The 12,047-nt window shown below is 40.2% G+C and overlaps 1 protein-coding gene across 1 annotated transcript in view; it reads right to left on the reverse strand.

Moving 5' to 3' along the window:
* LOC138268264 (ATP-binding cassette sub-family C member 12-like) overlaps positions 1 to 12,047 on the reverse strand; it is a 1,444,059-nt gene that overhangs the window by 417,947 nt on the left and 1,014,065 nt on the right. The window contains exon 19 of the mRNA XM_069217748.1: positions 4,666 to 4,755. Coding sequence (XP_069073849.1) covers positions 4,666 to 4,755 — 90 coding nt within the window. The remainder of the gene's footprint in view (positions 1 to 4,665; positions 4,756 to 12,047) is intronic.

Below are 12,047 nucleotides of genomic sequence, written 5' to 3' on the forward strand. Positions count from 1 at the left end.
GTGCCCATCAAAGCATTTCCAGAGGCTGGGGGAGGCTACTCCTCCCCAGCCCTTCACACCTATTTCCAAAGGGAGAGGGTGTAACACCCTCTCTCAGAGGAAATCCTTTGTTCTGCCTTCCTGGGACCAGGCTGCCCAAGCCCCAGGGGGGGCAGAAACCTGTCTGAGGGGTTGGCAGCAGCAGCTGCTGCAGTGGAGATCCCGGAAAGCAAGTTTGGCAGTACCCGGGTTCTGTGCTAGAGACCCGGGGATGCATGGGATTGCCTCCCATTTCATTCCATGATCCTAGACATGTTACATGGCCATGTTCGGAGTTACCATGGTGACACCACATATAGGTATTGACCTATATGTAGTGCACGTGTGTAATGGTGTCCCCGCACTCACAAAGTCTGGGGAATTTGCCCTGAAAAAAGAGCTGCAGCCCATAGGTATCTCCTGGAACCCCAATACCCTGGGTACCTAGGTACCATATACTAGGGAATTATAAGTGTGTTCCAGTGTGCCAATCAGAATTGGTAAAATTAGTCACTAGCCTGCAGTGACAATTTTAAAAGCAGAGAGAGCATAAACACTGAGGTTCTGGTTAGCAGAGGCACCACACAGGGAACACATATAGGCCACAAGCTTATGAGCACTGGGGTCCTGGCTAGCAGGATCCCAGTGACACATATCAAACACACTGACAACATAGGGTTTTTACTATGAGTACTGGGCCCTGGCTAGCAGGATCCCAGTGAGACAGTAAAAACACCCTGACATATACTCACAAACAGGCCAAAAGTGGGGGTAGCAAGGCTAGAAAGAGGCTACCTTCCTACACCATGGTGTTATCTTAGTTAGTGCTGGAACTAAAGTGATTTGGCTCAGGCAATAAGGGTGATGTATTATACTCCTTTTGCCATGTTACAAATCAGGGGCCAAGAATTTCAGAAGACTGCTATCACGAGAGGAACAAGGCAAGGGTGTCCCTGTTCTCCAATTTTGTTTGTCCTTTATATAGATTTATTAATAGAGCAGTTTACTCAAAGACAAATTAATAAACCAGTCCAGGTAAATTTTTTGATACCAAGGTGTTAGCCTATGCAGATGACATTGCACTAATAACTCCAGACCTGCATACCGTTATACCTGAGATTAAGAAATTGGTTGGGGAATTTGGGAGAAGCTCTGGCTATCTTATCAAAATTGAAAAAATGCACAAATCTAGGCATTAAGATGACATCCAAGGTTAATTCTACACACCAGATCAATCTTAATCCTTTAATAAGTAAGATCAGCTCTGACATAAGGTGTATAAACGATCTACATGTATCCTTGATAGGAAGGTGTAATGCGTTGAAAATGTCAGTCTTGCCCAAGGTGTTGTATTTATTTTAAATCATGCCCCTTGAATTGGGCCAGTCTTTGCTTCAGAAACTTGATTCTATATGTATTAATTTTGTGTGGCACTACAGAAGATTAGGCGGGCCTTCAAAGTCATAAATCTCTCACAAAAGCATGAAGGTTGGGCGGATCCTAATTTTTTATTTTACCACTGGGCTGCCCTCCTAAAGCAGATGGCGGTTTTGTTTTCAGCTGAAAGGGGTAGATTAATGGGGTTGGAAGAAGATATAGCACTTCCCACGATTTATGAGTTAGCACTCAGGAGGTCAGCATATGCTTGTCTTTTACGCCAGAGAGCCCAGTTACTATAAAAAAGTGAGGTTCAAAATTCTGCCTGTGGCCTATAGGGTGTGGCATTACATCCATAAATTAATGGGTGTTAAATGGTATAACCTGTATAATCCCCTCTGTGGATCTCTGCTTTTTCCAACAATTTCCTATGGTCTATTTGGTCTGCAATGGGTGTTATCTGGCCTTAATAAATTAGGTGACCTCTGTCTAACCATCCAGTTATTTTCTTTTGTCGAGTTGCAGCAGGAATATGGGTTAGATGATAGGACCTTCTTTAAGTACCTTCAGATAAGAGATTTAATTGGTAAAATTGGACAGACTACTTTTTCTCTGGAAAGAGTTTCCCTCTTACATATTATCTAGCGCTTGGGATGTAACATAGGTCAAGTGTATTATATTTTAATTAATACTGTCCCAGACAATTTAAATCATCAGAAAGAGTATTGAACACAAAAGTTAGGTGAGGAGGCTGTATAGGAATGAAAATCCTTCTCTCATCTAATTTGAGAGCTCAAACATTATAAAATAATGTTTAGATGAGGTAAGAGGGCCCTAGATATGGGGAAAGTCCAGCGGATACATCACATATGTTTTACAGCTGGGGGAAACTGTAGGCACTTAAGGGAGGGAAAGAGTCCTTTTGGCAGAAGCTTTTTGGGAAAAAGATCTATATAACCCCTGCCATGATGCTTTTTGGATATGATCACTGTTAGAAGGGAAATCTGGGCCAAGTTTATTTCATTTTCACCTTTATGACTCTGGCTTGCCTCCTTATTTCACCTGTATAGAAAAGTGTTGACCCCCCGATTGCAACAGTGGTTTAGGTGTTCATTGGGTATTTATATTTTGGAGAGATCACTGTATAATTTAAGGGGAAAAAACGCTAGGTGATGTGGTTAAAGGGTTTGGTTGGCTTTGAAATCAACGTAGATATAAGGATTGGCTAGCTTCTGAATAAATCTTTGCAGTAATTTGTCTAGATGCAGACTGAACCTATGATCAGATGGTGCTATATTAGTATGAATTTGCTTTGGTTTGTAATACATACCCCTTTGTTTTTTATCCCATACTCAGCACATTCACATCGTGATCAAGAATAGAATATACAGCCCAATATCACTGCTATTATAATGTACCGAATATGTGATATTTATTGTAGAATGAATTTGGATGCAAATTATGACATGTACGGAATGAAATTAGGTATGTGCTCATGTTTGCTTATTTAGGATTTAATAAAAGAAAGGAATGCCTCCTTGATGTAGAGTAAGGCAATGCGGCGCTTTGTGATGCCTTACCGTACTCCATATCAGGGTGGCTTTGCGTCACATCATAGATATGATTGAGAGGCCTGCACCGCTGGAGCATCATGAAAAGTGATGTTCCAGCAGCATAGGCCTCTTGGAAATGAGGCCCAAAGTGTTTTGCCACTATTCTTTTACACCTCAGAGGATAACATTATTTGTGTATATTAACTCACATTTTGCTTCCAGATCAAGCCACAGAGTCTTGCTCAAAGTATCACTCTCTTCACAAGAGGGCTATACCAAAAGGATGCCTCCCTAATTCCAATGCTCCTCTGCAAGGCCAAGTCAAATTTATGTGTCTCTGATATTGACCATGCAGCCGGTTATTCTGAATGTAGGTTAATATTTTCATTACAATCCTAAATGTTTGTCATCATATAAGACCCATCAATACACCTCGTCCATTTCTCAAAGCAGGCCATATAATCACTCTTTCATACACTGATGGAGCCACAACTGCCAAAAACTCATTCATTGCCACCTTCCAAGAAGATCCTGGACCCACCTTCAGTAGGGAAAGATTCAATTCCATGTTTCTGAGAGTCATGCTCCTTGCACCATCTCACAAGGAGGCTATCCACTAACTATAGGTTCAAACACTTTTCTCATAGTCAAAACGGAAACAAACACAGAAAGCAAATAAGACATGAACATTTTGCTTGTTGAAATTAAACACTTACTATCATACTGGCCAAGCAGACTACTTCATTAAAAAATGTAAGATTCAATAGCATAAAAGTGATTACAAGGATGATAAATTGTTGATGTTCTGGTGAATACGGAAACAATAAGGGAAATGAATACACTCCAGCTGCCCATACACCTCAGAAGACATGGAGCGTAATAAAATAGTATTCACTAACGGCCCTCTATTGCTTTTTCACTATCAACCAAGTCATAACATTAGGCAAGCAATACACAAAAAATAAATTGGGAAAATATGGATCGTTTCATATCGTTCTATCGTTTTGGATATCAAAAGCCTGCCAAACTTATTCTGAAGTACTGTTTACATTTTGAGTGTTGTTGGTGGAGGCCAGGCCCCCAAAGAGCAACATTTTGTTTATTTGTCTTGGGTTGAGGGGCCGAGTTGTAGATTGTCTGCCTCAATGCCTCACCACCCTCATCTTTGCTGCAGTATGCAGTAAAGATGACTGGCACCATCTATGTCCACCCTAAAGTACACATTCATCGACATAACAGAAGGGCCATTCTCAGCAATTCAAATGATATTCCTTCTCTTATATCTATAGTGTTACTTCTGTATTTGAAAACATGTTATCTGCAAAACAACAGTGGTCCTTCTGTTACATGCAGCCTCAATCAGATGGAAAGTGGTGGTGGTAATTGGGTTATGCAGTAGATGGTGATCAGGAAGAATGAAGGGTGAAATCACTTATTGCTTGGATTTTTGGGGCCAGTTAAATATTTGAGAGAGGAGTGGTGTAACCCTGAAAACTTTCAGGGTCAGACGACTTTGAAGGGTTTGGCCAAGAATATTAACAGTATACTTTTAAAACAGTTCACCAAGCCTTTCCATGCCACACAAATGCACACCGAATTGAGAAGTGTTTGCATCACATTAGGACAATAAACAGAGCATTGATTCTAAGGCACACATTTCAATCACATTTCGATGAAACACTACGAGTAAAAATACCATGACACACAGATGGCTTACCTCCTGCTGCTTTAATATAATACTGATAGGTCTGCATGGAAACAGACCCTACTTGCATTTCCTCTTTCAAAACAAGTTGTTTTTCAAATTCTGTGGAATAAATAATACCATTAGTTAGTTGAATGTGGTGTATTATTTCATGCATATTTTGTTTAATATGTCTGTTCACAAACCATATGCACACAAGCATTGAACACAATGCATACAAATGCAATAAAATATATAGATCATATGAAATTATGCCCTTTAAATAAATCATAGAAAACGAATTAACATCTGCAGACTCATGTTATGACAGTAATTACAATTTTGAGAGAAAATGTATCAAAATGTCACATCTTTTACATTTGCCTCACCTCTGAGATACAGTATTTATGGTTATAGCTATAAACAATATATCAGTATGGGCGTAATCTCTCTGCTTCACATATCTTTTATTAGCTTGTATACCTGCATGCTATGTTATTAATGTATCAGACAGGTTGTATCTAATTAGGATAAGTTGTTGAGAGGGATGGCTGCCCGATCTGCAGTCATACCTACTATAAATATAATATTTCAACAAATTATTAGTTCTGATATGGTGGCAACCAGTGAAAAATAGCACACCCAAATAATTATAGTTCTACAAACAGATCGCTAGTTAAGAAACAAGTTTGATATCTCTTTATTCAAGAGACATGAGAGAAAGCCAAGCGCCTGTTTAAGAGTTCAGTGGATGAGTTACTCCATCACAAACATGACAGATATTCCATCTACCGTATGACAAGTGCCATTGGATAAAATGCACTGGTAATATGGCTAACAGAATATCTCTCATATTTGTGACAAAGTAACCCGTCTGCAGAATTTGAAATCAGGATGATCATATTGGCAAGATCAATATGGATCACTGGAATTCATATTTCTGCCTGGAAGAGGATTTGTAATTAAACAATTCAAATTGACCAAGTAAACGGTTGAGTCTCTCTCAGGTAGTAAAAACAAGACATTTATACTGTCAGGGGCTGAGGGAGTGAGACCCATAAGAGATTTGTTTATTAGACAATTGACTGCTAATCTTGCTGCATCTAGCGCTACTTGTACACCATGGAATCTGGACATTGTTCCTATGATAGTTTGAAGGCTTGAAACCTTGAAGAGAGTTATTTTCCAGGAAATCTGCTTAATTTCATGTTGGACATTTGTGTACAAAAGACTCTGGAAATAGGAAACAGTAAAAAAGACGTACAAAGGATCTCCAGTCTATTGATATATGTTACTAGCTGTTAAGAATAATCTTGATCATACATTTTTATAACAACAAATTTGATGTTACTCATGTAGAGATTGTAACCTACATACACTTGGACTTTTTTTTTATGTCGGTGTCCCAGACTATTATTTAATATAGGCAGGAGATTTCAGCATTAATAGATGCACTTTATCGCCTAGTTAAGTGTGCAGCATTGAAGATGTAATTGGAGAAGGACAGGAAGATTCTTGCCACAGGCAGTATGGGGACTATTGAAGGAATGCCTGTACAAGTACAGCCTGAATTTGTTACAAACTGAATATTTTTCAGACACACCTATAGTGCCTACATTCATTGGCGGGGGTGCAATGAGTACAATTGCCAACATTTTAATATCAATCAATGTTTTGGGGATTTTTAAACATTGTATTGTAATACCGAATAGTATCCGTGATCATAGCCCATTTTGCTTATTAAATAGCAGGGAAACTGTAGATTGCCCCAAATGAGAGAATCCAGAAGTAGAAGGAATAATCTGAGCCAGGTTAAAGTGGTCAGGGGTAGATCAACTTGGCTTTATCACAAATTTAATACTTACCAATATGGAGGCTTTCCTAACAAGTACAGATTATCTTTCTGAATCCAGTGATATTATGGAAGCCAACGAGGAAATAAGTAATTCAAAAAATTGTCAACTATTGAGAAAGCTTAAGGGTGGTAAACGTATTGGAAACAGTCCTAATACAAAACATTGGCTTGACCATAAATACACAGCATTGTGTAGACTGCTAGGGGAATTATTTCACTGAAAATCAAGGGATTGGTAAGCAATTTGGCATCTTAGACTTTGTTACAAACAGGCAATAATAAAAAGGAAAAAGGAATTACAAGCTACGGACTGGACCACATTTGTGTATGCAGCCGAGACTAACAATGTTTCCCTGTTCTGGAAGACAATTAATATGCCCTTTCTTAGGGACGGTTTGTGTCCAAAAACTGAATCTTTTTTAAAGAATGGGTTGATCACTTTATCCTGATTTTTAACTCACTGAAATAGTTGTGATACACTTGGCATCTATGATTCTTTGCCTCAGTGAGAAAAAGAAATCACAGTTATCTCTAAAGAAGTATTATTGGCCATTAATAAAAGTCTAAAAAGGAAGGCTGTAGGACCGGACACGGTGCAGCTGAACGTGTATAAATGCATAAATAATTTGTGGACTCCAATTTTAACACTAGTTTTGAATGCAGCTGGCTTAGGGTATATTCCTTCCACTTGGTCAAAATCCATAATAATACCAATATTTAAAAAGGGCAACAAAAGTGACCATAAGTGTTACCAACAAATATTTCTTCTGGATTCATCTGCTAAAATTATGGGAAGACTCATCTGGACAGGTTGGACGTATAGACTGAACAGTATTCCATACTTAGCGAATCTCACTATGGGGTAAGGAGGGGTATCGGTATGGTGGAACAGTGTCTGTATTTAAACCTTACCATAGGTAAATGCACTAGGACCAACACCTTTGTTGTATAGACTTGACAACTGCTTTTGATTTGATCAACCACAGGAAATTATGGCAAAAGATGAGCATATCTGAAGACTTAGTTTTGTTTACAGCCCAAATGTACAGTGATCTTGCTGCCAAAGTAAGCTATGGGTCAAATGGAGAGTTAAGATAATAAGGGAGGCAAGGCAGGGTTGTGTACTCACCCTGACCCTTTTTCTCTATATATTAATGGAGTGGATAGAGAGTATCAGGTGCTACACACAGATTCCCCTTGAATAGTTACTCGGACTGTTTCAGTTCATTATATGCAGGGTGCTGCTGCTTTCTAGGACCACAAATGGGTTGCAACAACCCATCTACGTATTACATCATACATGGAGCATAGAGACCTGAGGTTAATTAAAAAAAATATTGTCACAATGATTTGTGGAAAGTGAGCACCCAGGCCAGTTTACATCACATCAAAGGTACTCCCCTAGAGACACTGTCACCTTTCGCTTTTTTGGGGTTACAGTTCACTTTCTCCCGACTCCTGGAATGAACACAAGGAAACATGCCACATAACTATGATATGATGTGACCGGAATTTATAAGAGCACAACTAATTCCCTTAGGCGTCAAGGCGCTGCACTCCTACTGTGCCACCCGACAAAATGCTGGTTCCAGAAGATCTCAATGGAACTATATCGCCCTACAGAGTAAATATCCAGGTCTTTAAGGCCTGTCTGAAGGGAGAATGCAACTTCAAACACGTAAGATGATGAGGAAGAGCATTTTAGAACCATGCTGCTGCAACTGAAGAAGCTCTGCCTCCCCATCTCTTCTACTGAACTCTGGGAACAACCACCCAATTATGATTTGCAGAGCGAAGATTTCTTGTAGGAATGCACCATTGAAACATGATTTTAATTCCATCCAGACTAACACTGTATAGAGCCTATGTACAGTGTAAACAGCCTTGAACATAATGCGCTTCTTTACCAGAAGCCAATGCAGTTACAGTAGTCCATTGGACACTTACTGGCATTTAGGGATGTCCAGGGTAAGCCTTGCCATCACATTCTGCACTAATTGCAGCTTTGCTTGAGTCGTCCTATTGCCCTCAAAGTAGAGCGCATTGCAGTAGCCTATTCTTGATGAAGCCAAAGCTAGGGCTACTCGTTTACATCCCAGAAGTACAATAAACAGTAAGATTTTCCTCAGATTTTTTAATGATCAAGAAGCAGGTTGTCACCACAGATTGACCTGACGGTCTAGTGACAACTTATTATCCAAAATACCATCTACATTCTTTACTGTGTCTGTTGGAGTAGGCAATTTACACAATCAATCAGGCCACCAAATATTATTCCAAATAGTGGGTTGACGTTCAAAGAACAGCACCTCCATCTTGTCTCCATTTAACTTCAGGTAATTTTTACCCATCCACGTAACCACTGCCATCATACAATCATTGAAGTTGGCCTCTGTGTCCTTGGAAATAGACATATGACATAGGCTGCAGTCCAAAGAGCGTCTGAGCTTGGCAAGAGGGGGAAGCATAAAGATTAAATAAAGTAGAGCTCAAGGATGATTCCTGTGGCACCCCACAACAGGAAGAACAGGTCAGAATAAAACTGATTTAAGGTCACCCTCTGAGGTCTATCTGTCAGAAATTAAGTCAACAGGTTCAAAGACCTATCTTTAATTCCCAGTTCCTGTAGGTGCTTGGTCAGCAGGGTTGGAGAGATGGTGTCAAAGGCTGCAGAAAAATCCAAATGGATAAAAAATATGACATGCTCAATTGGTGATGTGTTTAGATTTTCATCGAAACTTGACAATAAACCAATTGTGGAAATGCTAATTATTCATAAGAGTAAATGTATATCAGCGGCTATATATTGGGGTGGTCTGTGGGGTTTTGGTAACAGAGCTATTTTACAAACCCAAGAGAAATATTTGATGCAGTGCTTGCTTGCAGTCCCAAAATCTACACCTAAATACATGTTGCACAAAGAATTGGGAATTACCTTCATTGAGGACGTTTAGTATAAGGCTGAGACCTCATTCACCAAAGCCATTATCACGGACTGTTTGTCCCCTGAAGATTTCCCGAAAATACCATGGTTACAACACATCAGGGAGGATATGAATATGATTAATGATCCTGTTTTACTTGAAAAACCAGGTTCAATAATCCAGTTTAAAAAAAAAAAAGATTTGAAATTGATGTATCTGAGTACCAGGGATGATCTTAGAAGTTAAAAAAAAAATAATTAAAACACTTTTCAGGGGTTATTTACCTGTGTCCATGATAAATTCTATACAACACTATTTGTTAATTGTTTTATTTTGACTCGTCTTTGGCTTGATATTGTACACAATATGGCTGTTTTTCCTAAAAAAGAACAGTGGTGCAAGGAATTGCAGAACTGTCTTTGTGATGGGAAATGTAAACAAACACCTTCACACTTTTGTTTGTTCATTTTATATGAAATTATGCAGACGTTTTAAAAAACATTTATTAATAAAAAAGTCGTGGATTTTAGAATGGCTTTTTATGTCTATGTAAAGTGGAAGCTATGCACGTATGCTCAGCTTGATTGTATTTTGTTTTAGGGGCAAAACAAAATAGAAAGCAACTGAATCACGTAGAGTGCCTGAATTATGAATTTGTGGGTTTTTAAATAGTTTTTCATAGAGAATGTATTGTATGCTGCTAATGTTTTTGAAATAATGATATTGGTAGACCTGGCAGCCTTAGGGTGGTCATCCTCCAACTTTTTGCCTGCCTCCTTCCACTTTTCCGACACTGTTTTTGCTGGTGTTAGGACTCTGCACACTTTACCACTGTTAACCAGTGCTGAAGTGCATATGCTCTCTTCCTTAAACATAGTAACATTGGTTCATTCCCAATTGGCATTTATGATTTACTTGTAAGTCCCTAGTAAAGTGCACTACATGTGCCCAGGGCCTGTAATTTGAATGGTACTAGTGGGCCTGCAGCACTGGCTGTGCCATCCACATAAGTAGCCCCTTAACCATGTCTCAGGCCTGCCATTGCAATCCCTGTGTGTGCATGTTCACTGCCACTTCGACTTGGTGTTTAAAAGTACTTGCCAAGCCATAAACTCCCCTTTTCTACATATAACTCACCCCTAAGGTAGGGCATAGGTAACCCATAGAGCAGGGTGCTATGAGGGTAAAAGGCAGGACATGTGCTTGTTTGGTTTATAGGTCCTGGTAGTGGAAAACTCCTAACTTTGTTTTGCACTGCTGTGAGGCCTGCTCTTTTCATAGGATAGCATTAGGGCTACCCTCATATACTGTTTGAGTGGTAGATTCTGATCAGAAAGGGGTAACCAGCTCATATTTAGTATGGCCAGAATGGTAATAGAAAATCCTGATTATTAATGAAGTTGGATTTTATATTACTATTTTAGAAATGTCACTTTTAGAAAGTGAGTATTTCTCTGCACTGAAAATCCATCTGTGCCTTACAGCCTGTCTCTAATCAATGTCTGGGTGGGCTTGTTGACGGCTCCCTTGTGCATTTCACCCAGACAACCACAAACACAGGACACTCAGTCACACCTACACTCATCTGCCTACTGTATGGTTCTTGCTGGGCTGGAAGGGTGGAGGGCCTGACACTTACATTTTAAAGGCTAGTGGCCTGCCCTCACACAATGGACTGCCAAACCCCCTACTGGGTCCCTGGCAGACAGACCTGTACTGAAAGGGGAACTTGTGCACTTCAAAACTACTCTTTGAAGTCTCCCAAACTTCAAAGGCATTTTTGGGTATATAAACTGAGTCTCTGACCCTACCAGAGCATACACTTCTGGACCTGCCCCTGCAACCTGTCAAGAGCCCAAAGGACTCCTCTGGACTGGTTTGCAGAGAAGGACTGCTGCCCTGCTGTTGCCCTCCTGCCCTCTGACTTTGCTGAGAAGAGCTCTCCTAGGGCTTGGATTGGACTTGCCTCCTGTTTTCTGAGGTCTCAGGGCCAAAGACTTCACCTCTTCAGGAAACTCCTTGTGTGCCGAAAATCGATGCACAGCCTGCCGGAAACGACACACAGCCATTTTGCAACCGAGAAATCGCTGCACATCCGAACCGGAAAGACGCAGTCCAACTTCCCAAGTGAAGATTTAACACATCTCGTGCCTTGCAACCGGAAATTTGACGCACAGTCCTACCGGTGCGACGCACAGCCAAACCAAAACGACGCAGCTGATTCCTCGAGTGGAAAAATCAACGCAGCGCATGCCATGGGACAGAAAATTGGATGCATCGCCACACCGGATCGATGCAACACCTGCGAGTTCTTCCCGCATGCCCAGGATTTCCCCCCATCATCCCAGGGCATCAAAAAGATACCCCATTGCAGCGAAGAAACAAGACTGCATGCCAAAAAAAGACACAAAGCCCCTGGCAACGTGGAGGGAAACAATGCAACGTCTGTGCCACATCAGAAAATCTGAAGCACACCCTATTTTTCCAGGCATCTCCTCCTCTGCTGTCTCCGTGTGTGTTACTTTGTGTAATCAAGAGACAACTGTTGATTTCTAAGATTTAAGACTCTTTTTAATCTTGCGAAAGTGATAGCTTAACTTGTACTTATTGAATCTTTATTGTTTTGACCTTAATTT

The sequence above is a fragment of the Pleurodeles waltl genome, chromosome 12, assembly GCF_031143425.1.
Source record: "Pleurodeles waltl isolate 20211129_DDA chromosome 12, aPleWal1.hap1.20221129, whole genome shotgun sequence".
NCBI classification, from domain to species: domain Eukaryota; kingdom Metazoa; phylum Chordata; class Amphibia; order Caudata; family Salamandridae; genus Pleurodeles; species Pleurodeles waltl.